Genomic DNA, 25133 nt, shown 5'->3' on the forward strand with positions numbered 1-25133 from the left:
TACAACATGCAATAAGTGTGTCCAATAAGTGCCAGGAAGTACAAACATACTATAAGTACATAAGAAGGGTGTTTTTTAGGAGAGTAAGTGAGGAGGAGGGGCGGTTGGGGTACAATTGAGACAATAACCAATAAATAACAATAACCACAATAAATATACCGGTATAGAAGGTTTTATTCGAAAGAGTAACAGCACTGCCGATGCCAACTATACGTCTTCACGTTTCTACGAGAATTCGAAGGATTTATTAGAGACAGCTGAATATGCTGCCTGGGAATCACGCAACAGGTGGTCAGACTGCTTTCGCTTCTGAGCTCTTAATGACCTAACAACACAACCGAGTAGGAGCTCTGTGAGAGATTTTATAAAAGACACAGTTCTGTGATTTGCAGGAAAAATAAGACAAGGATGTAAATAACCTACTTACGAGACCCTAAATGCTCAGCGGGACTCCTCCGATCTGATAATCTAAGAAATGTCAGGAATCTGCACTGCTTGATTCAACAAGTGAAGAGAGAGGAATGCGGGGCGGACAGGATTTGGGCATGGTGTGGCGCGCAGGGCTGCATGCTTGAAGTCATTGCTATAGATCTAGGTTTACACTGTAAAAACAGGGGTGAACAGGTATTTGAAGGTAGAGAAAGCCAAGGCAGAAGGGTATGGAAATGAATATACCGTGTCTAGTCTACCTGTGGATAAAATACAATAAAAACGGAGATGCAATGCATTGATAAACACTGGAGCTCTATCTCATTGACTGCAGTGTTGGCCGGTTGCCTCTGAACATCTACATTGTTTGTAGGCAGCTCTAGTGGCCAGCAGTCCTTCTACTGCCCTTAAGAAATCTCTATAAACATGACTGTGGTACCCGGTCTTAATGAGGTCACCCACGAATGAATTACTTCTGCAGCTCGTGCGGGAGAGAGGGGGGTGCCGTTCAGAAACACTAGCTGTTTGTATCGCTCTGCGAGATCTCGCTGACTGTGGTGTTTTGGTCAGTCTGGGGCCAATGGATGGGAGGGGGGTAGTGGGGGGGTGTAAAGTTACAGACACAATACCGGTGTCCGGTCAGGTGGGATAAACGATCGCACAGCGGGCGGTGATTCATTGGGCTGACCTCCCGCTCACCTCTGCCGTTTTTTTTTGTTTTATTATTTTCAGAGGGATCGTGTAAAAAGTGAATGAAACTCAATAAAAACACATCTTTTAGGGAAATTATTTAAAGTTATTTGAAACAGAAATATATTGATTTCCACAATGATTTTAAAAGCTTGATACTATACGTGAAATGTGTTATGGAAGACAGCGCACATTACAAATACAAATACATTTCTTTTGGAATGTAGTAAAATGCTGCTGTATAACAACTTATTTGTATGAATTAAATGCTTGCACACAGAATTTGACAAATTATTGAAATGATTGAACAAAATGTCAAAGCAGCATACATAGGCCTATTTATACAGATACATTTTGAAAAACACATAAAAGAAAGCATCACGATGCCCTTTTCTCAAAGAGCCACACGGATGTTGTTCCCCCTCCCTCACTCGGGGTCTGACATTTTGAACAGATCACAGATGGTCAGCTGTGCTTTACAGACAGAAAAGGCCGGGTACAGCGGCTCAGCAAACTCCTGCTTGTACGTGTGAAGTAAGACTAGGGCGCCCCCTGGTGTCACATTGAAGAACGACAACACGCCCTCGTCACAGTCCAGAAACACTCCTATTCTCTGCAGCCGCCCCACTGCCACCGAGGCAGACGCTCTGTCGTGCATGGCCTCCACCTTGCCCCGCTCCGCACCCAGGCACCAGGAGAAGGGATTGAGGCCCAGACGACAGTTTCCCTTCTGGCCTTTTCTCCCGATCTGGGCCTCAGACACCCCCACCTTCCACTGGCCGGCGTCTTCCGAAGACACCTCCACCTCCCAGTACCAGCGGCCCTGATCCATGGCTTGGGAGGCCAGGACTTGGGGGAAGGAGCTAAATCGAGCCCCCTGCTCTGAATAGGCCTGCTGAACTTCACCATAGGACACCTGTCTGTAGTCGGGGGACAGCAGCAGCTTGGGGTGGGCTGTGTCCGCGTCCAGGGAGGGAACGGTCCCATCTGCACAAATAAAGACTTAAATTAGACCCAGAACGGGTGGATAAGTAATAGATCCACTAGATAAAGTATGGCGAAAAAAACGATGGAAGTGATGCACTATTATTGAGTCTTAGAGGTGCTGGAGGTAAAACACATTTCACTCACCAACAGCTGACGAATGGCTGAACCATTTCTTACAAATTACACTCAAATAACAGCACACAAATCTTAGCTACTACAACTTTAAGAAGCAAACCAACCAAACTATCAGTGGATAAGTGACAGAGTCGAATGTGGTGGGACGTGATAAGGAAGTGAAGGTGTTAAACAGTAGTGTCTCACAGAGCAGTCGTAAAGGGTCTCTCTCGGGCAGGGAGATAACCAGGGTGTTCAGCCTCTTCTCCGTCCAGCTCTTCAGGCAGTGCAGCCGGGCGCGGTCCACCTCCTCCTCCTCCTGGGGGTCCAGGTCCACGACACCGGGACCAGCCTCACTGAACCTGACCGGGGTGGGGGGGGGGGGGGGGGGGGGAGAGAGCAGGGTCAGGGTGTAAATGAGGCGAGGAGATGGGGGTTTTGTATGCAGATGCAGGTGCTGCGGCGCTAGGTGACAATGAGAAGTCGATTAAATAGATTCTTGTGGAGATATGCAGGAGCACGCTTTGTGTTGAGTGAACCGTGTGCTTGTTGTTATTCCTGCTTTGCAAATCAGCCAAAAATATACACAGACGGTGATCATATCATCCTTAATTTCAATAAACAGTTGAGGTTTTTAATCACTTTCTTCTGAATGGCGGTTATTTGATTATTTGACAGTAAAACTTAATCACTAAAGTTATAAATTAATTTAGTCATTTCAAATACAGGGTTATAGCTAATAACCAATCATTATACATTTAATTAAACGTTATTTAACAGATCTGAACTACACAGTCTGAGCCACAACATGGTCAATTGACATGTGCAAACATCATAAGGTATATGACTAAATCAGCTTACATTTGGGTGATCTTGCTGTACTCCTGTAATAAAGAAAAACATAAAAAATGACATTTAAATTATGCGTTAGTGAAATTAATAAATAGATAACTTGCATTAGGCAGTAACCCCCTAAATGTATGTCCAGACACAGATGCAGTTTGACAATATATGAATATTATTGGGTTTGTTGAACATCTTTAACCAATGAGGAATATCGCCATCAGATTTTCAAAACCTTGCCAATTAAGAATGGGTTCACTCCTGGCACTGGACTCGAGTGGCTTAAACCTCCTCCTCAATCAGTCAAAACCAACGTCTTCTACCACACCTGCCCAAAGCTACGGAAAGGCAAATCAGGCCTGTGCTCCAAAACGTTGTTCTGGATCCAGGTCTGCACGCTTCTGCTAAAGCTCCATGCAGGAGCCATGCTGCTGCATGACCGTATTCTGGCCCCCGGGTGTGCACGCTACAGCTCAAGCTCCATGAAGGGGCCCGTGTCTCACCATGATGAAGGCCTGCTCCTGGACCCGCTGCTCCCCCTTGGCGTCGGCCAGGCCCTCCAGGGTGTGCAGGCCCTTCTGGACACACGTCAGGGAGCCTTGGAGCCTGCTGAGGTGGCCCTCCAGGCCCCCGACGGACCTGGCCTCCTCCTGGACCACACACTGCAGGGCCGACTGCTCCTCCTGCTCCAGGGCCTCCCTCATGGCAGCGTACTGCTGCTGCACCGCCGAGCGAGCCTCCTCCAGCACCCCCTATGGACCGGGAGGGCGAGGGTCAGTCAAGGCCATTGTGCTTGCTTGTTTCCCGTCAGGTGTTTCCTGTGATTCCTCTGGGATACAGCAGTTGTTCTCAAAAGAAAGCAGAACTTCTAGGGGGAGACTGCAGTACACAAAGCTTTAGGAAGGGGATTTTAAAAGGGTATTTCTACCGTTTTTTTTAGGGGCTACACGCTATTGACCTGGTTACTCTGTTTACATAGATGTGTGTATATCCCATTAACATTATCATTAGGGGTGTAACGGTACATGTATTTGTATTGAACCGTTCCGGTACGGGGGGTGCTCGGTTCGGTATGGAAGCGAACCGAGCGAGTTTCCATACGGACATATTAAGTAGAGGACCGCATACGTGTGGAACATGCTGCAGCCGCACATGCACAGTTGCGCACACCGTGACACACCTAACAGTAGTACTAGCGACCGTCATGGCCAATGCTAATGCCGCTAGCGTTGGCAACAAGCCAGAGATTGAGGACCCTCCCGCGACATTAAGGTATCCTGCAAATAATGTGGATAAGCTGATTCTTCTGGCAAAAAACATGAAGATTGAGTGAAAGTCATCAGGGATAAAGATTGGGGGGGGGGGGGGGGGGAGTAAAAGTAAATCTGAGCAACAACTTGAAACTGTTTAGTGTTGCAGGTGTTCATTGTTGCACATTAGATTGAGAAAATATTTGTTTTTAAAGAAACAGTCTGAGCCTTATTCATGTTATTTAAACTGAGCAACAACTTGAAACTGTTTAGGGTTGCAATTGTTCATTGTTGCACATTAGATTGAGAAAAGATTTGTATTTAAAGAAACAGTCTGAGCCTTATTCATGTTATTGAATCTGAGCAACAACTTGAAACTGTTTAGTGTTGCAATTGTTCAATTTTGCACATGGCGAAAATATATTTTTTAAAGAAACTAAGCCAATGTTATTTATTTTTATTTCTACATTTCAGAATCTTGTATTTATATTTTTGAGCAGAATTCTAGCTTTGTATTGTCTAATGTTCCTATTGTTAAAAGCACAAAAGTGTGTTATGAACAACAATTTATAATTTGCATTTTGTTTTCTTACTGTACCGAAAATGAACTGAACCGTGACCTCAAAACCGAGGTACGTACCGAACCAAGATTTTTGTGTACCGTTACACCCCTAATTATATTGCATTGACGCTGAAGCTATGCCCCTCACAGACTATACCACACTGTGTAAATAGACACCGTGCTCACCTCGAAATCCAGTTTCTTCTGCCTGAGTCCGGCCAGTCGTTGGATCAGTGTGTTCTCAGACTCCTGCAGCTGATGGATCTCCTCCTTCAGGTTGCCCTGGTGATGGGAACGTACGCAACCTTTTAAAGACACGGTGCAGCCAAATCGATCCCTCCGTGAGGACATCGCATGATGCACTCTAGCCAATGTAGACAGCTATATCTTCTAGGAAACTGATCAGAGCTCTTATATTATATCAATACCTATATTATCAGCAAATAAATTGGAGAATAACATTTTGCAACTGAATATAAGAAATGTAATAGTCTCTTCGATGAATTTACCATTAGGAACATTTGAAAAACCGAGAAACACACAGAAAATGACCAGCACGCATCATTCACTAATACCACCAGGAATGCAAAATAAAAAGCACCCAAGCAGGACCCCCCCCCCCCTGTCCCCCCCGTCCCCCCCGTCCTCACCCTGAGCTCCCGCTCGGCCTCGCGGATGCTGACGCAGGCGTGGTCCCGGTGGGAGCCGATGACGGTGCACACGGTGCACACGCACACGGCGCACTGCCGGCAGTAGATGCGGCTCATCTCCTGGTGCTCGGGGCAGCGCCACGCCGACAGGTCCTCCAGGGGCGGCACCAGCGTGTGGCTCCGGAACACCGGCGAGTCCAGGTGGGGCCGCAGGTGCTCGGCGCACATGGAGGCCCCGCACACCAGGCAGGTCTTCACGGCCGGCTGCTGGGCCCCGCCGGCGCAGTAGTGGCAGGGGACGGGGGGGGTCGGACGCGGGGCCATGGGGGAGCGTTGGGGAGATGAAGGGACGGGGGGCGGGCTGATGGTCGGACGCGGGGCCATGGGGGAGCGGCGGGGGGACGAAGGCCCAGGGGAGAGCCTCCGGGTGGCGGCGAGTTTGGGGCGGTGGGCGAACAACGGCGAGATCCAGCTGACGCGTGCCGTCCCATAGGGGGAGGGGTCGGTGGAGGCGGGCGTCCCCCGGGAGAGACCGGTCGCCTGCGTCCCTCCGAGGTCAGGGGGCGGAGCCGCCAGAGCGGGGACGAAGGCGTCCTCTTCGCTGCTGGATCTACTGGAGTCGTCCATCGCGAGGACTTCTTCTGGTTCCGTGTCCGGCTTGGTGTGCCGGGCGGGAGCCTCTGAGGCCTCTTCAACCGGCTCCTCGCTGTGGTCCGAGGAGCTGTGGTCGTCATCGGGGGACGGTGGCGATTCGTCGCGGGCAAACGGGACAGGCGGAGGGGTGGTTGTCGGGGCCTCTGACGGCTCATTGGAAGGCGCCGCCGAGTGGGGACGGGCCACGGCTGGTCGTTTTGGGTCGGGCCGGTCGTCCACTGGAGCGCTGGCTTTGCGCTTCCCCAGGTAGACGTTGGTGAAAGGAGGCCTTTCCCATTTAGGGTTGCTTGACGTTCCTTATAGAAGGCACAACATTTTGTTGGGAAAGGTAAATGTAAATGTAAATCTGAAACTCGAGAAGCACGCTCTACGAACTACATGCTACGATAATTAATGACTGCTTGTTACAACCCTGTTACAACCCTAGTATGTCACATTTCTATCTCAGTATCAAGTCAAGTTATCAAGTTTTGACTTTATTTATTGAGTTCCAGGCTCTCGTCAAGGAAGCATAAAGTAATATCAAAGTAAGCAACAAGAAGGGTAATAATAAAAGCATGAAAAAAAATAAACATACGTACAACGAAAAACCAATAGAAAGGCAACAATGCACATTGTTATTACCAATGAACTACATAGCAATACAATACATCATACAGCACATTATAGAACTATGCACCATCTACCTTGGGGGGGGGCTTGACCCGAGGAACCCGGCTCCGTGGCGCTCCTCGTCCCAAAGGGCAGTGTGTTGTAAACAGTCTTACATTTCCACTCAGGACACTTGTATGGTCCGGACGGCGTGATGCTCCACAGATCCCCAATACAGCGTCGGCAATAACGATGCTTACATTTCAAAATAATCGGGTCCCCGACCAGCTCTTTACATAGAGGACACACCGATGGTGTATCTAACACAGCACCCATTTCTTCATGTGTTACTGTTTCAGAATTACACTTCAGATGCGGACCATGGACGCCTGCCTAACCGATGTTTTGTTATTTCCGCATTCGCAATAGTTTAGGGGAGGAGCTACGTTTGAATAGGGGAGGAGCTACGGGAGAGAATAGCCCCTCTCCCCCCTCCCCTACGCTGGTGTTTGCTCTTAAAGGTGCAGACACTTTGACTGCACTCATTAAACGCTTCCGTTTGTTTTTCTCATCATGTATACCTTTTTATTATAATCGTTCGAATAAAGAGCATGGCAGTCGCACCACTGTTTTAAAACTTTGCTTATGCCATGGTAGGGTTTACTGGGTTGGTTGACTGGCACCATTAAAGGCTTCTAAATCGGCTTGATCCAAATACCCAGACATTCCTTCTCCTATGGTGGTCCAGACATGTAACAGACCTATTGAAAGATAATTTCTCGTAATCATAATTCAAAGTGGTTTACCCCTGCCTATAGCATATATATGACCCATATATATTTCCAGAATTTCCTGCAACCGATATATAGAGCGTCTTATCTTCTATGCATTTCTATTGATATTGTGTGTTGATAACATGGCCAAACAGCATTAGTTTGCTTATAAATTTTATATTTTGACGAGCTTTGTGACAGCAAAACATACAATCAAGACACACAACCTTCTTAAATGTTACAAATAAGAAAACCATACTTATTTAAATACTGTGAAAATCTTTATTTAGTATTCATTTATATATGTCGTTTTTTTTATATAATAATAGTAATAATCTAATTTTGTTGTTCTTTTTTTTAAGTATACCCTCATGTTTTCTAAGTGTTTGGTATCTATGGGTTAAGTATTTACAGAAGATATCCACAGGGTGAATACAGGGAGGACATTCAGAACTGCAATATAACCAACAGATGGTAACAGATCTATACTAATCCCCATGAATGTCACAACTATGGGAGAAGGAGAGAGAGACAGAGAGAGAGAGGGAGAGAGATAGATAGAGACATTTGGCCACACAATAGAATCATTGTGTGTGTGAGGTGGATGTATTGGTTTGCTAGCCTATCAAATATTGCACACAGACATTAACGCAGACAATACACATTAACTCACTCAATTGAGCTCATGGTTGTGCAAGCCAAAAATAAATAAATACCTTGACACACACACTCACTCTCTCTCTCTCTCACACATGCACCGGCGCACATACGCAGTCTCTGTCGCAGTCCAAACACACACATGTGAACAAACACACACACACCAGCATGCACGCAGACACACACACACACACACACACACACACACACACACACACACACACACACACACACACACACACACACACACACACACACACACAAGTATTCACGCAGACACAAACACACACACACACACACACACACACAAGTATCCACGCAGACACACACACACACACACACACACACACACACACACACACACTCACAAACACAGGTGTGCACAGACACACATGCACGCACCCACACACCTATACACACATGTGCACGATCACACACACACACACACAGTTTAAGTTCTCTCAGCAGCTACAAATCGAGGAGCTAGCCCTCCTCTGAGACCCGTCACAGTGAAGATACCACAGACTAGAAAAGAGATGGGATTGTGTTCAAACGTAAGCAATGTGCAAAGTGAGCTAGCAGGTTACTGAATGGATTACCATAAAACTTCAAGAATATATTCAACACTCACTGTACAAGATTCTGTAGACTTTGTAGTACAATATTCTCTCTTTTTTTTTCAACCGTGTCGATTACGTTAGAAAACTGTTGACAGTATATTTTCTCCTACTAACTCAAGAGCGAAACAATGGGTGATATAAGCTAAAGAAGAAGAATAAACCTTCATCATCATAATTATACATATAAAAGACAACAGAGTTACACACCAACCCAATATTAAATGGGATAAACTCTTTCTTCTGTTCACAAATAAAACAGAACACATACACAAGTGATACACATATCTAAATTAGTGGAATATTTATAAATATAATGTTTACTGATTTTGTGTGTGTGTTTCTGTGTGTGTGTGTGTGTGTGTGTGTGTGTGTGTGTGTGTGTGTGTGTGTGTGTGTGTGTGTGTGTGTGTGTGTGTGTGTGTGTGTGTGTGTGTGTGTGTGTGTGTATCTATGAGTCTGTGTGTCTGTGTATGGGTACGGGTTTGTGCCTGTCTGAACATGCATGCATGTTAATGTCCATCCTAGCTTGTGTAGATGTCTTTGTTTTTTTGTTTTTCTCTCTGCTGTGCATCAACACATTAACCATTTTTACATTTCACAAAGGTAGTGGGCAGCCTACACACCTCAATAGGACTTTCACAGTCCTTCATGCCCTCACCACAACCTTTACACTGTGTTACGCAAGGGGTTAGCTCTGCAGACTCAGGTAGTGTTCCCAGGGTTATGGGCTCTGTGGAAGTGCTGGGGATGAAGCCAGGAAATGAATGAATTGGTGGCGAGAGCAATGTCTTTAGAATGAACTGGTAACATTGGATAATTTCATTAGTTGGTACAGTCGGTGTAAGAGGCAAGCTGGCTGGCTGGCTGGCTGGCTGGCTGGCTGGCTGGTTGGTTGGTAGGTGGAATAGCTGGTTGGTGCACCTGTTTTCTTCTCTGCTACAGCCCAGTGCAACCTCCTTCTTCGGGTGGGGGGTGTGGAGGAACTGGGGCGTAGAGAGCCTATCAGTATCAGGGAAGAGGAAATAGAAGAATTTATGCATTTTTTCAAAATGTCTTTGATTGTATGTTTAATTATGCATTCATTTCTAGGATTGTTTATGCAGCAAGTATTTATAAAATTAATTTTACTTACCCATAAATACAGTTAGGCATTTCCTGCTTCTGTGAATACAGAAAAAAGGTAGAAACCGTTTAAAAGATCGGCGTTCAAGGTCATGCTATTTACAGAGACATCTTCTCGATACCATCTGTAGCGCTCAGCATTCAGCGCCGCTGGTTGTAGTACGTATAATGGCCAGTAGAGGGTGAAAGAGTGGCTAATAAACGAATAATCTATCGAGAAATATAATATATTATAATAATACTAATAATAGTATAATAGTAAATAAGGTCCCTTTTGTGTTGTAAATAAGGTCCCTTCTGAAACAATATTTAAGTTGTTTTTAAGAATTTATACATTTTTGGAGGGTGCTTTTTGAAGAACTATATAATATAAAACTCTGATACGGTTGTGATACATTCCATTACTCTGCTTATGTTCAACCCATTCAACCTCCCTTTTAGTCTCACTTGTTTGACCATTTTTACAACCACTTCCCCAAAGGGATGAACTTAATTACATATTTTTACACAAATGTGACCTCAAATACACTCATGACGTACAGAGGCTTCTAAAACAACACTGTTGTTCTCCTATGTTCTCCTACATACAAAAATACTCTTCACACTATTAACAAAGAGGCAAATCATTACCCCAAACGACATCAGCTTCAGCCATCTACAATCATCCGCTCAACGGCTCACTCAATTAAACAAACGCTCCGCTAATTACACACGGGGCACATGTGGCTTAATAACCATGATTCAGTCCCACTTCACCGCGGACTCAGCGGAGACGGTCCAATAACCCCCCAGCTGTACCGAATCAACCCCTGCTCACCCTTGCTCTCGGCCAGCAGCTCCTCGCCCAGCAGGCCGTCCTGCCGGTTGCCCAGGACGAAGGCGAGGAAGGACAGGATGAGCGCGTTGAGGATGCCCATGATGGCCATGATGTAGGCCCAGCGCACCGAGCAGGCGCCCAGGCTGTACTTGTCGGTCTGCTCGCCGCACATCTTCCGCACCTCGTCGCTGTCCCAGCCGTCCGGGTAGATCATACAGCCAGCACCAGACACACACCTGGGGAGGGAGGGAGGGAGGAGGGGGGGGGGCAGAGGGGGGAGGGAGGAGGAGGGAGGAGGAGGGGAGGGGAAGGAGGGAGGGTGGGGGGGGGGGGCAGAGGGGGGAGGGAGGGAGGAGGAGGGAGGGAGGGAGGGAGGAGGGGAGGGGAGGGAGGGAGGAGGGAAGGGAAGAAAGGGAGGGGAAGGAGGAGGGAGGGGAGGGAAGGAAGGGATGGAGGGAGGATGGGAGGAAGCGGGAGGAAGGAAGGGAGAGGGGAGGATGTAAGGAAGGAAGGAAGGGAAGAAGGAGGCATAAAAGAAGGAGGGAGTAAGAAGGTAGGATGGGTTGGGAAAAGGAAGGAAGCGATAGAGGAAGGAAAGGAAAAGTTATCATACAGGTGTTTTTAGGAATAAGTGCAACCCGATCAATAAGTGGGACAGGTGGAGCAACAGGGACAGATTGTTGAAGGAATCAGAGAGAAAGTACAACTGTTATTACTTTATAGGCGCTTTAAAGGTCGGTCCACTTGTGTCTGCCTCCCCTTGGGGTTCGCTCTATGATGATATTTGCATACATTAAAAAATCGTCAAGCCTCTCCCTCTCCCCCCTCTTGCTCTTTCGCTCTCTCTCTCTCTCTCTCTCTCTCTCTCTCTCTCTCTCTCTCTCTCTCTCTCTTTCTCTTTCTCTCCCCCTCTCTCTCAGAGAGGCAGAGAGGGGTAAGAAGAAGTGTGGTTAATAAGCAGTAATCAGAGACATCGGGCTGTTATGGCAGCAGGCGACCCTCATCCTCAGCCAATGGGCTGAGGATACGAATGGCCTAGAAACACTGTTCATGCATTTATTATTCTCTGCCATAGCCGGGTCGCCAGCTGATCCCGATGGCCAGTGTGCTGTTGCTCTGTGCCAAGCCAACGGTGTTCTTTCCAACGGTGTTCTTTCCCCTGAGCGGATGAGAACGTCTGCAGTCTTCCCACAGCTCTCTTCCCCCTTCCTTTATGTATGCTCCACGTTAAATATTCAGCCGCCCTTATTCCGATTTCTTTCTCGGCCCCAGGGCTGAAATCTCTTTCGTCTTCAATGTGTGTGAAGTTCTCCTCTCCTCTGTGAGGTGATGGAGCAGTGAGAGAGAGAGAGAGAGAGAGAGAGAGAGAGAGAGAGAGAGAGAGAGAGAGAGAGAGAGAGAGAGAGAGAGAGAGAGAGAGAGAGAGAGAGACAGAGAATCCTGTAATATTGCAATGATTAAAAGTAATGATGCGAGAGAGAGAGAGAGAGAGAGAGAGAGAGAGAGAGAGAGAGAGAGAGAGAGAGAGAGAGAGAGAGAGAGAGAGAGAGAGAGAGAGAGAGAGAGAGAGAGAGAGAGAGAGACTGGGGCTCAAGAATGATGAATGGACTTGCTCCTGGAAATATCATATATCAATGTCTGATTTTCGCTGAGTGATTCAAAGGTATACTACCAGTTGTACTGTGTATACATTAACCAACAGTTCTATCGTCTCATGAATGAATTATTTCACTCCATAGTAAGGAAAGCATTTCCATAGGACGAGCTGCCTGCCGCGTGACCCTTGCTCTACACAGGCTTCAAACAGACTGAATCATACATGAGGGGATAGGAGGGAGGAGACAGGAGAGAGGACAGGAGGGAGGAGACAGGAGAGGGGACAGGAGGAGGAGACAGGAGAGGGGACAGGAGGGAGGAGACAGGAGAGGGGACAGGAGGGGGGACAGGAGGGAGGAGACAGGAGAGGGGACAGGAGGGAGGAGAGAGGAGAGGGGACAGGAGGGAGGAGACAGGATAGGGGACAGGAGGGAGGAGACAGGAGAGGGGACAGGAGGGAGGAGACAGGAGGGAGGAGATAGGAGAGGAGACAGGAGGGAGGAGACAGGAGAGGGGACAGGAGGGAGGAGACAGGAGAGGGGACAGGAGGGAGGAGACAGGAGGGAGGAGATAGGAGAGGGGACAGGAGGGAGGAGACAGGAGAGGGGAGACAGGAGAGAAAACAGGAGGGGGGAGACAGGATGGAGGAAACAGGAGGGGGAGACACGAGGGAGGAGACAGGAGGGAGGAGAAAGGAGGGAGGGAAGAGGAGGGGGGAGACAGGAAAAGAGTTCCAGAGCAGGTGGGTCAGAGACATCGAGGCAAAGGAAGTGTCAAAGAAGAGATGAATGAATAAAAGGAATAAACTGGTTAATAAAAGTGAAGGTGGGGCAGATTGAGCGAGAGAACAAGGGAGGGAAAGGAGTGCACACCTACGGAATAATCTCCCTACATTATACAGTACATTATATAACATCTGCCAGGGAAGCCTGGGTCTGCAAACCCAACATTCCCCATAGGAAGAACTGGCTAAAGAACTAAGAACTAGACAGCAGAGGGGGCACCGTCTTCCAATACCGTGGTCTGGAATTGACTGGGAGACCCATCTGTTCCTTACAGAAGTGAATCTAGGGCCATACAGAAACAGCTGCCCGCCAGCACCTGCTCCTGTCTTTGCTCCAGTGCTGCCCCACGTCCACTGACATCATCAGGGGCTTATTCAGCATTCCCTGGAATACCAACTATTGCTTAATGTTCATCCCTGTAGCCAACTAGCAACAAACCGTGTAGAAGTCAATCTTACAGGAACAAAGTCAATATTTGTGGTTTTTTTGGCAGGATTCAGAACACGTGAATGGATTAGACCTGGATTGCATTAATGAAACTTAAAATATTTTGCTTGTTAGTTGTCCAGTGAGCGTTAAATAAAAACAACAGTTTGATGTTGATGTTTGATATGAATGGGTTCAGTTTGAAGTGTGCCCCTGAATGGTTGAGCATATGCGTTGACACAAAGGCCCCACGTTACTGTAACAAGTGTTTTATTCCCATCTGGGTGATTGAACACAGCCGTTGTTGTCGACTGCGACTCTGTATACGTTTGCATCCTCTGAACCGCCTTGCTCAAAGGAAACATCAAGTGTGAAAAGGAAGAGGCGTGATGTCCTCAACGCCAACGACCGAATCAGCAGCCCCACTTATAAACCTGCTGAAAAACAACCGCCCTTCATCATAGAATTACACGTAACCTGGCTCTTCCTCCTCTGCTCTCCCTGGCCAGGTGCTCACTGGGCCGTGGACATCAGTATGTATGACGGGAACCCGAGGCCCACACAGGAGGAGATGGAAACGATATAAAGTGGTGTGAGTAAAAGGTGAAAGACAGGAAGTCCATGTGGGGGCGTCCCAGGGGTCCGGTGCCCCCTTGGGGAGGGCTCAGGACCAAGATGAACATCATGAGCGTAGACACACACACACACACACACACACACACACACACACACACACACACACACACACACACACACACACACCCAAACTCACACACGCATTAACACACACACATAACCCCTGGCAGAGCTAATGTGAGCCAACACACCACACAAACACACACACACACATACACATACACACATACACATAGACACACACACACGCGCACATACACACACACACACACACACGCATGCGCACGCACACACACACAGACACACCCAAACACACACACACGCATTAACACACACACACATAACCCCTGGCAGAGCTAGTGTGAGCCAACACACACACACAAACACACACACACACACACACACACACACACATACAAATACACACATAGAGATAGACACAAACAAACAGACACACTCATTCAGTGTAAAGGACACAGCAGGAACAAGGTTAGCTGCCGGGTTGGACGGGGTCCAAGATCCTACGACACGGCCATTTGTATTCAGTACGATTCTTTTCAGTTTCCTGAAAAGAATCCCGTCAATGCACGCTTCATCAGGCTGACTCCTGTGTGCCGATATTGGCTGTGTCAACGCTGAACGGAGCCCGCTGGATTGGACACGAGTCACGGCTCTGTAGCTGCTCCACAACGGCATGAGGATCTCCTGATAGCAGTTCACCCACGGTAATGTGATGGTATGTTGTCGAGCATTTGTATTCCCAGCGCTCTTTTTTTGGAGTCTAACTAGAAAAAGGCACCGTAGTGCAGGCTTTGAATACGAATGAATGTGTGCTGAATGTGTGTGGATATGCAAGTATGTACATGTGTTTGCGTGTGTGTGTGTGTGTGTGTGTGTGTGTGTGTGTGTGTGTGTTTGTGTGTGTGTGTGTGTGTGTGTGTGTCTGTCTGTGTGAGCGTGTGTCTGTGTGAGCGTGTGTGCGTGTGTCTGTGTGTGTGTGTGTGCGCGTGTGTGTGTGTTTGTGTGGGTGAGTGTGTGTGCATGTGTGTGAGTGCGGGTTTGCAAGCGCGCGATGTGTTTGTGTGTGTGTCTGCGTATGTGTGTCTGTCTGTGAGTTTCTGTCTGTCTGTGTGTCTGCGTGTGTTTGTGTGTCTGTGTGTGCGTGTGTCTGTGTGTCTGTGTGTGTTTAGTTGTGTCTATGCGTGTGTGCGTGTGCGGGACTCTCTCTTTGCAGCCAAGATAACCTTGGTCTTCCCATCACTCTCTTCGCTGCTGCACATCTAAGGAGGCATGAAATAGGATTAGCATTTTTTTTCTGCTTCCATATTCCTGTGTGGTTCCAATTTCCACTTGCTCTCTTTCCCTCTGACAAACAGAATTTTGCATGCACACATATTAAAATCCCTCAAATGCATAGGGGATCTGTCCCTGCTGCACACATTCAAACACACATGGACACACACAGACGCATTCACACGCACAAACACACAAAATGTACATATATTGACCTATATTGAAACAAATGTGTCAGAGTAGCAATCCCTTCTCCACACCTCATTACTTACGATCGCATTGCTGATAAAGGGAAATATTTAGCAGGCACTTGAACCTCTTGGGCGTACGTATCTCTGTAGTGCACAGACAGCAGGATTCCCACCACCAGCTGGTGTCAAAACCAATGCATACACCACAGTGCCTTAGTGCAGCATTGATCCACTGGCGGATGCGTTGAGAACCATCCTGGGTCTTCTTGGTGATGATTATCAACCCTGCGTGTTTACTAGCTAACCACCTCTCCGGTGTATTAGCTCACACAGCTGAGTTGACAGTGGTTGTTCAACAGCGCGACTGCAACAGAAAAGGCCAGATGTGAGTTCTGTGTGCAGTGTCTAGTGTTCCTCCCAGCGGGGGCTCTTATGAATATGTATAGTTTAGTGTTCTTTAAACCCCAACTGTGTTGTTGGAAAAGGGCTGTGGCGCTTCCTAAAATATAGACGTCCCTATCGCACAGGGTTCGTCATAAAGAGCTGCGATGCTGCAACAACGTCAAGCGTGAATTTATGAAGAAAAAAGTCACAAGAAACAACAGTGATTAGCAAGAAACCACTGCCATATCTAGGCTTGGGTATTTGGGGAAGTTTTTTAAGCAATAGCCACCATGTTTTTGTGTTGCTGACATTGATTGTGCAATGCTTTTTACTTGGTGAGATTTGGTGGGGAATCAGACCAGGTGTCAAGTGTCATTATGACACAGACATTCTCTACCTTTCCAGCCTTCTCGCAAGGCAAGTTGCTTACATCAGTAGTTTGCTTGTTTAATTACACATCCAAATGAATGGACATCGATAGATAGTTTGCTTTGAACCTTAAGGTGATAGAGCTATGAGGCTAATGGCCGGTGATCCTCCATTACAGTTGAACCATGTTAGGTCAAAGCCTCAGCTGATTCGCCTGACCTCCAGTACAAGGACCTCCAGTATGAGGCAGATTGTTTTTTATTAGGAGAGCCCAGTAAGTCAATGAAATAAACAAACACAAATTAACCCATTTTATACTGCTTCATGGGCCCGTAAAAACGGTCCCTGGCCTATGTTCAGTAAACCACTCTGATATCTAAAAGGCCCCTGGTGCGACTCTGATAAAAAACTGAATAAGAGTCTAGGAGGCCAATCTGGCCTCCTTTCCTCTCCACCGCAGGTAATGACGTGAACATGTAATCGCCCGCAGAATATGCAGGATAAGTAAGGGGAGTCAGGTGAGTTTCAGAGGTAGAAAATCTGCTGACCTTTTACTTAAAGGTTGCTGTTTGGAAGCTCTGAATTGCCTGGGAGAAGCTATGCATGAATAATGCATCTGTGAATAAGACAGACCTTCATCATCTCTCTATTTCACCAAGCGTGGAGTGCCACGGATCATGGTAATATGATGGAGCCTCCGTCAGCATTCCCCACGGTCATTACCATTATAAGGCCATGTAGGTCCCCTGTCAATCATAGGTCAAAGGCAGTATTACTTGATATCTGACCACCAGGGGGCAGATGGTGCGTGCCAAAGCAAACCAACCTGTCTTCCACTAGGTAGGCAGGACCTTTAGAGCCCACTTTCCAGCTGCAAAACAGAACTCAAACACACACGGATACACACAAACTCAGACACACACACACACACACACACACACACACACACACACACACACACACACACACACACACACACACACACACACACACACACACACACACACACACACACACACACACACACACACACACACACACACACATGGACACACACACAGCCTTGGTCAATGTTGTTAGTTGAGAAGGGGTCTGAGATGTCAAAAGAGGATACCCAAGCTGGGGATTATTCAGCTTCGAGCCATCTGGACTTTGAACCAACTCTGACCCAAATCACGACCCATTCCAATAATATGTATGTTGACTTCTCATTCTCCTCAAGAGACTAGCAGCAAAATGCTTGCAAAAAGATGTTTCAGAAACCAAACAAAGATTCATGATTTTTGTCTGAAAATGACCATGCAAAAGCCAATTTGAATGACCATGCTATATTTATATTTGTATTGTGCTATCATCTTCTTGACCTCAAGGTTGTGTGTGTGTCACTCCACCACGAGTTACGAAGTTAGCTTCAAGTGCTATTCAATGAAATCCGCCACATCCTTGTTACTTGAGCGGATCAAAGGAAGCGCACGGACCCTACAGGCTGGAAACGTGTAATTAAGACTCTGGTGTTCTTAAAGAAAGGAAGACGTCATTAATCTTGCTTCAGCACACAGAAATATCCAGCTCATTAAAACAAAAGGGCTGACTTGCAGAACACCTCGCTATCCACAGGACTGATTTCTGGTTGTCAGGCAAGACATGGTCTTTTTCTGTTAAAAAATAACAGCCTGTTAGGGTTTGACACCAGACTAGGCTTCTGATTTGCTTAGACCTGCATCCAGCAAGCAATCTTTTTGAATCGAGTAACCTATCATTAGATTTGTATCCAGATCTGTTCACATGCTACCTAACGTGTAGCTGAGATATTTCCCTGGTTCATGCAGACACAGCCTTTGTTCTATCTCTCATATTATAATGATTATGATGAGCGGCCGTAATGAGAAAATTACATCTAATGGTGTTCATTGCCTGGTGTGTTGTTCAACATCCACACACTGGCTCTTGTAAAGAGAGGCAGGCTATAGAGTTCACACACTGGGCAATTAAGATTCATATCCACAGCTACCCGACGGGACCGCAGTCTTACCACTTAGACTTGAGAGTTGAGGCAATGTCCCTCAGAGTGCTGAGACAAATGAGACCATACAATGTGCACCGTGCAGTTGAACGGAGTCAATAATCTGATTGTTAGGTTTCAGTTTGTAATGGGTAGAGTGAAAAGACCCTTTTAACAGTGGAAGTGATATTATTGGCATGTAGAAAGGTGAGTTTTAGTCAGAATACTTAAAAAGAAGGAAACTTGGAAAAAAAAATACAAGGTGTCACCCATACAAACAGAGAAGGAAGGAAATAGAAATAGTGCTGAAAATAAAGTAAAACTCACAATAACCGAAACATTAAGCAATAACTAAATAGCTGTCATTTAAACCTTGACAATCCCACAAATTGTGTTGAACCAGGGAGAGTCTACACAGCTTCACCCGTGATCCATGCACTGCCTTCCAGACATTTGTGGACAGCAACCACCACCTCAGCGCGGCTGTTTGAAATATAAAGAGAGAAATAAACAAAGATGTCAAAAGTGTCAGCGCTGCAGGTGTGTGTGTTGGGGGGGGGGGGATGTAGAGCGCTAGAAAACGTCTGACTTTTCCGAACTTCAGATCTCAGCCATCTGCCCCGCGATACGAGAGCTGCACTCCGAGCTAGAGGAGATCATGAGCTGTCTCCCCGTCCCGTTCTATTCCTGGTCCTATGGGGGCACCCGAAACTGGATACAAGGCTGAGAGCCCCGAGTACCTAACCGGTCGGGGGCCTCTCTTTCGTCAAAAACCCTCAGCAGCTATTTCCTGTCCTGGGATCCACAGCAGCCCACCTATCAGAGCCAGCAGAGTGTTGCAGGAGAACAGGGATGTCTTACTTCATCACCCTTCTGCTGTTCCCCGGTGCCAGTGGAACTTCTTGGAAGCGTTACAGAAATCGTTCAAACATTTCACACTTACGAGAAACTTTTTTTTGTCTTGTTCCAAACCAGCATCCCTGCAGTGAAAGCGGTATGCTACTCCGGCATACTGAGTATTATGGGATGTAGGAAGACCTCCTCCTCTGATATGAAACAGGTATTAAGAACCGAAAGCGAGGCAGGGCACAGCAGCCTCTGTCTCCAGTGCAGGGTTAAATAAAGCAACACCCAGAACTCCCGTGGGATTTACTGTCCAGCAATAAACCCAAGTGACCTCTAGAAATAACTCTACAGTCCACAAGGTATCTCTTAGACCCTATCTATCCCTCTCTCTCTCTCTCTCTCTCTCTCTCTCTCTCTCTCGCTCTCTCTCTATCACTCTTTCTATCTCTCTCTCTCTCACTCTCTCTCCGACTCTCTATCACTCTCTCCCTCTCTCTATCAATCTTTCTATCTCTCTCTCTCTCTCTGTATCTCACCCTGTCTCTCTTATCACTCTATCCCGCTCTCTCTATCTCTCTCTCTCTCCTGCTCTCTCTCTTGCTCACCCTCATATCAGCACAAGCCTAATTGAACCCACCCCATCATCCGCATGCATATCCTTAGCGAGCGCGCTTCGCTGGGGTTTGGAAACACATTGCGGCGAGTTATTCAGTCACACCTCAACGGCATCACAATGACGACCCCCTGATTTGGGCTCAACATGTGTCTCTGGAGCAGAGTGGCTGGGCTCAGACTGCAACGCTCCACGTGGATCCGCCTGATGGGAACCAGGTTCCCGTGGTTCAGGGTTGATTAAGACTAAAGCGCGGAGGGGGGGGGGGGGGGACGACGACGACGACGACGATGCGGAGAACCAAAGGGTTGAAGGGTTGATCATACCGCTCCCCCTCTGACAGTAGAGGTTAAAGGAAAAGGAGGTGGAGGGGGGGGGGGAGGGGTGCATAGGTGGGTGTACAAAGGGTGCAGGGGTGATGGTAGGGTGAGGGGTGGAGGGGGTGCGCATAGGTAGGTGTACAGGCTGGTAGGGTGATGGTGGGGAGAGGGAGAGGGGGGGAGAGGTTCATAGGTTTGTGAACAAAGGGTCCTGGGGTTGACAGTGTGGGGGAGGGGGGAGGAGGGCATAGGTGGGTGTACAAAGGGTGATGGGGGGGAGGTGGGGGGTGAGGGGGGAGGTGGGGGGTGAGGGGGGAGATGGGGGTGAGGGGGGATGGGGATGGACCGCAGTGAGCACAGCACAGCTGAGCGGAGGAATCGTTGAAAGCGGGCGTGGGGGTTTGTGGGGGTCTTGGTGGAGACAGGGGGGTGGGGGGGGGGGCTTATGTAACAGAGCACAGATGCACCCCCCTCCTACCCCCTCCATGCCCCCCCCCCTACCTTGAGCGAGGACGAGGATTGGCCATGGCCGTGCTTGGGGATCAAAAGCAGCCTTTGAGGCTCTGCGAGCGCGTCGGGCCCGGCGAGGGGCTGGCTCGCGGTCGGCCGTCTGACACTGACAGTATTTAGGCCAGACCCGACCGAAGGGGTGCAGCGCCTCGGAATAACAGAGCCCTGCTGGCCGAGGACGCTGAATATTGATGAGCGGTTATATTGAGAAGAGCGAAATAAAACACAGAAAAGAAGGTCGTCGCCCCGAACGGCCGAACGGGCAGGAGGGGCTCTGTCTGAATGTGAATGTGTTGCATAGGGGGGGGGGGGGGCGTTAAGTAAGGGCACACGCTGCTCTGCCCCTTAGGAAATGAATGATAGATGCGTAGATGTATGCAAAGTTTGTGTTGTGCATGCATGATCCAAGAGGTGCATGCCGACACTGCTAGAATGCAATTAATGTCGGCATATGCATTTGCATTTGCACTCTCTCTCTCTCCCTCTCTCTCTCTCTCTCTCTCTCTCTCTCTCTCTCTCTCTCTCTCTCTCTCTCTCTCTCTCTCTCTCTCTCTCTCTCTCTCTCTCTCTCTCTCTCTCTCTCTCTCTCTCTTCCCTCACTGACCCTGGCAAGTTACAGTTTTGGGTCACAGCGTCCTTGTTGTTGCCTTCATCGTCCATCATCTTCGTCTGTGGGATAAACCAGCCTCTGCTCCTGTCTACTTGAGGCTCCTTCTTAGATCGAGACTCTAGACTGCGGCCAAGTGGTAGCTGATAAAGGCATCAGGAAGACCCCCCAGAGAGCAATAATGGCTTCGGTAGCGTTTCACATCTCGTTCACTTTACAGTACCGGTCATAACATCCACACAACAACGCTGAACAATCGATACTCTGAATTATGAATTAAATGATCAAATATTCATGATTAATGCATTCAAGCTCTTAACCGCACAACTTTAAAAGCATTGATTCTGGTCTCGGTGGTGAACAGTGCGAGTGTGGCTATTTATAAACACATAAACACGGGATGTGTTAAAAGTGTTAAAAAGGTGCAAATGAACCGTCACAACACCGCCGCCCCCTGCCCCGCCTGAGGTGTGTTGGCAGGGCGGCGAACAGCAGGGCGAGCTGCCTTCTGCCTCACCGGCACGCTCCCCACTGTGATTAGTCGTCAAACGAGACGACAGGTTGTTAACACCCTAATGCTTCCATTTATATTTTGTCCGTTTCGATTAGCGATCAAACGCTCTGGGCAGTACCGGAGGACGGAGGGGCAGGGACAGGGTATTGGAGTGGCTGCAGGGGGTCTGAGTTCCAGTTGAAAGTGTCCGGGTTCATCCCCATTGTCGGAAGCGCTCTTCTTGAGCAGGGTGCCCCTTTGTTTTTTAATGACCTGTATCTTGATGAATCTTAATTTATGCAAACGCCTGCTAATTAGTTGGAAATTAAAAAAATATATATATTATAAAAATAGGAAGATGAACGACAGAAAGAGGAAAACACACATATAGAAATTCGTGGGCACAGAAACACAAGAGAAGTACATTAATTCAGGTTATAATATAATCCGATATATATATCATCCAATCTGGTTTGGATTAACGGGCTAAGGATCAGTGATCCATTTCCTTTGATTTCGTAGAAAAAAAGAATATGTATACATATAATTAGCGGGTAGCACATTCCCATCCAGTGGCCCTGTTCCAACAGCAGGTGAGCATACCGATGGGATTAACACAGTTCAAACCGCTGCTGCCGTGTCCTGGCTGTTCTCCACAGAGATACACACTAAGGTTGATTAGTGGGGTCACTGCAGACTTTGTGCACACATGTTTAGGGAAGTTGTGGATGAGTTGGAACAAACAAAAACATAACCTCGTGGTTATGTGTCTGCACATAAACAGTGATATTCATGAGGTTTTTGTCGTTTTCTCGCAAAATGATTTATTCTTACAATGGTTATTCCTAAACATGTTGGAAAATTGATGACATGTTTGTGGCATTTTACTTGTCTGTGTGCACTCTCAGACTGACAAAACACAATCCCTCTGCAAGTGAATTATTTTTCTACCTCTGTGAAGTGCTTGTTGAAGGTCAGTGTGATCTTGTGTCGGAGATGACGATCCCTTTCGCCTCAAATGTTAAGTCCTCCTCTCTTGCCTCATTATCATTCAAAACGAGTCAAACATTTGCATGTCTTTTCAAGGTCGGTGTCTGAAAGGCCTCCGCCGATATTAAACAGAACTGAAGGAAACTCAAAACTTCAGGTCAGAATTTGTACAAAGACGAGCTGGTAATGGCCTGCAGAGTCATCGGACGGCTATGCTATGCTACAGCTTGTCATTACAGTCAATACGACACAACCGACGTCTGAGCAGGCAAAATATGTGAATGCATTAACCTTTTTCCCGTGAAACGTGCCAAGTTATGTCACTTTTACAAAATCTGACTCAGTCACAAGATGGCATGAAAAGGAAAAAAGACATAAAGGTTAAAGTATTCATTGCTGCTTTCAAAGTGTTTTCGATGTTTTTATTTACCGAATGATATTGGAGTTGCAAAACAAGGAAAAACAGCCGTAAAGCTTTGCTCACGCTGATGTGCACATGAATGAATTTGAACACAAACACGCACACACACACACACACACACACACACACGAACACACACACAAACACATACACACACACACACACAAGCTCACACGCACAGATACTCACACGCACAGATACTCAAACGCACACACACACACAATCACACGCACACACACACACAGTCAGACACACACACACACACACACACACACACACACACACACACACACACACACACACACACACACACACACACACACACACACACACACACACACACTACTAAAAAGCATTAATCAACATACAGAAATCCCCCGGATTCAGCTTTCAGAAGGATGGCACTGAAGTGCAGTGGGACCTGAAAAAGTGTGTGAGGGCACTATCTGGGCGCACTACCCACTATCCATAGCTCTGCTCTCCACTTGGCTTTGATGCCCCTTCAGAACACACCTCTCAGCAGAACTAATGGAGCGCCAGACGAGATGCAAGTGGTGGTGAAAGGATGCGATAATGTCAGTGAGAGACAGACGGAGATAAAGAGAGTGTGTGTGCGTGAGAGAGAGAGAGAGAGAGAGAGAGAGGGGAGGGGGGGGGAGAGAGTGAGAGTTAGAGAGAGTGTTTGAAGAGAGGGATACAGTAAGTGAGAGAGAGTGTGAGAGAGTGAGAGACAGAAAGAGAGTGAGAGAGTGTTTGAGAAATAGAGATAGACAGTGGTCTATCTCTATTCCACCACCAGGAAGTGGTGGTGAAAGGAGGCGATAATGTCAGTGAGAGAAAAGATGGAGATAAAGAGAGAGTGTGTGTGTGTAAGAGAGAGAGAGAGAGAGAGAGAGAGAGAGAGAGAGAGAGAGAGAGAGAGAGAGAGAGAGAGAGAGAGAGAGAGAGAGAGTGAGAGTGAGTGAGAGTGTTTGTAGACAGATAGATACGGTAAGTGTGTGAGAGATTGAGAGAGACAGTGTGTGTGAAAGATAATGTTTGTTTGTCTGATGTATTTCTTGATTGTCTCCACCTCCCTCATATCAATCTACTGATTATCAATTAATTGCTATTGACATGACAAATATAGCAAAATTCAAAATCTCAAACAGAATGTTTACAAAATCTCACCTTAACAGGCAAGTTAGATGGCAATAAAAGAATCCCGTTGTGAGTGAGATCTCATTCTGTATGAGATCTCGAACATGAGGGTTAGAGCCAAGCCCCCAGACAGTAGCTGTGTTCGAAATCGTTCCCTATCACGGATATAGTGCACTATATAGGGTGCTCGCCAGTTTGTAGTGGTGTTCGAATTCTCAGTGGTTAATTTCCTTCATTATATAGTGGACAAGAAAGTACCCAAAATTACTCCCGTATACCTCAATGCAATGCGCCCCTGTTTTCTAAACGTCACTTGCTGTCGCAAATGACGTTTAGAAATGTTTAGCGTAGTCTCCGAATTACCGTTTGTTTGTTCCCTATATAGTTCACTATATCATGAACCCTATATAGGGAATAGTGAGTGAGTGAATAGGGAACGATTTCGAACTCAGCTAGTGTGCCTAATTAGGGGCCCTGATGATGCAGAGCATGCACTGAAACAGAAGGGCCCACGGTTCAACAAACAAATAGGCCTTTAACCCATGCTCCGTTAAATAAAGTTTAATGATTCAAAATGTGTTACTGATTCTCATTGGAGACATGTCATCCATGTCATATGCATAAAAAAACATCAAGTTGCCCAAATTAGCGTAAGTGTTACTTTTTAAATCAAGTAGCTTTCTCATTAACTGTTTCCATTAACATTACAAATTATTTGGTCTTTCAGCGAAATCATTGAATTCCATCAGACA

General features: G+C 47.0%; 2 protein-coding genes across 2 annotated transcripts in view; both read right to left on the bottom strand.

Moving 5' to 3' along the window:
- Nucleotides 1-1204: 1204 nt before the first annotated feature.
- Nucleotides 1205-7224, bottom strand: si:dkey-29p10.4 (tripartite motif-containing protein 14). The gene is made up of 7 exons (XM_060060493.1): nt 6866-7224; nt 5526-6475; nt 5062-5157; nt 3567-3815; nt 3082-3104; nt 2428-2582; nt 1205-2106 (listed from the first exon to the last, which is right to left on the bottom strand). The coding sequence occupies exons 1-7, from the start codon at nt 7104-7106 to the stop codon at nt 1547-1549; spliced, it is 2274 nt and encodes a 757-aa protein (XP_059916476.1). The 5' UTR covers nt 7107-7224; the 3' UTR covers nt 1205-1546.
- Nucleotides 7225-9141: 1917 nt separating this feature from the next.
- The window catches only part of LOC132464241 (LHFPL tetraspan subfamily member 3 protein-like), a 20494-nt gene continuing 4502 nt past the window's right edge, over nt 9142-25133 (bottom strand). The window contains exons 2-4 of the mRNA XM_060060529.1: nt 10760-10995; nt 9953-9981; nt 9142-9819 (exon numbers count right to left, since the gene is read on the bottom strand). Of these exons, the coding sequence (XP_059916512.1) occupies nt 10970-10995 (26 nt within the window). The 3' untranslated portion in view covers nt 9142-9819; nt 9953-9981; nt 10760-10969. The remainder of the gene's footprint in view (nt 9820-9952; nt 9982-10759; nt 10996-25133) is intronic.

Source organism: Gadus macrocephalus, chromosome 9 (assembly GCF_031168955.1).
Source record: "Gadus macrocephalus chromosome 9, ASM3116895v1".
NCBI classification, from domain to species: Eukaryota; Metazoa; Chordata; class Actinopteri; order Gadiformes; family Gadidae; genus Gadus; species Gadus macrocephalus.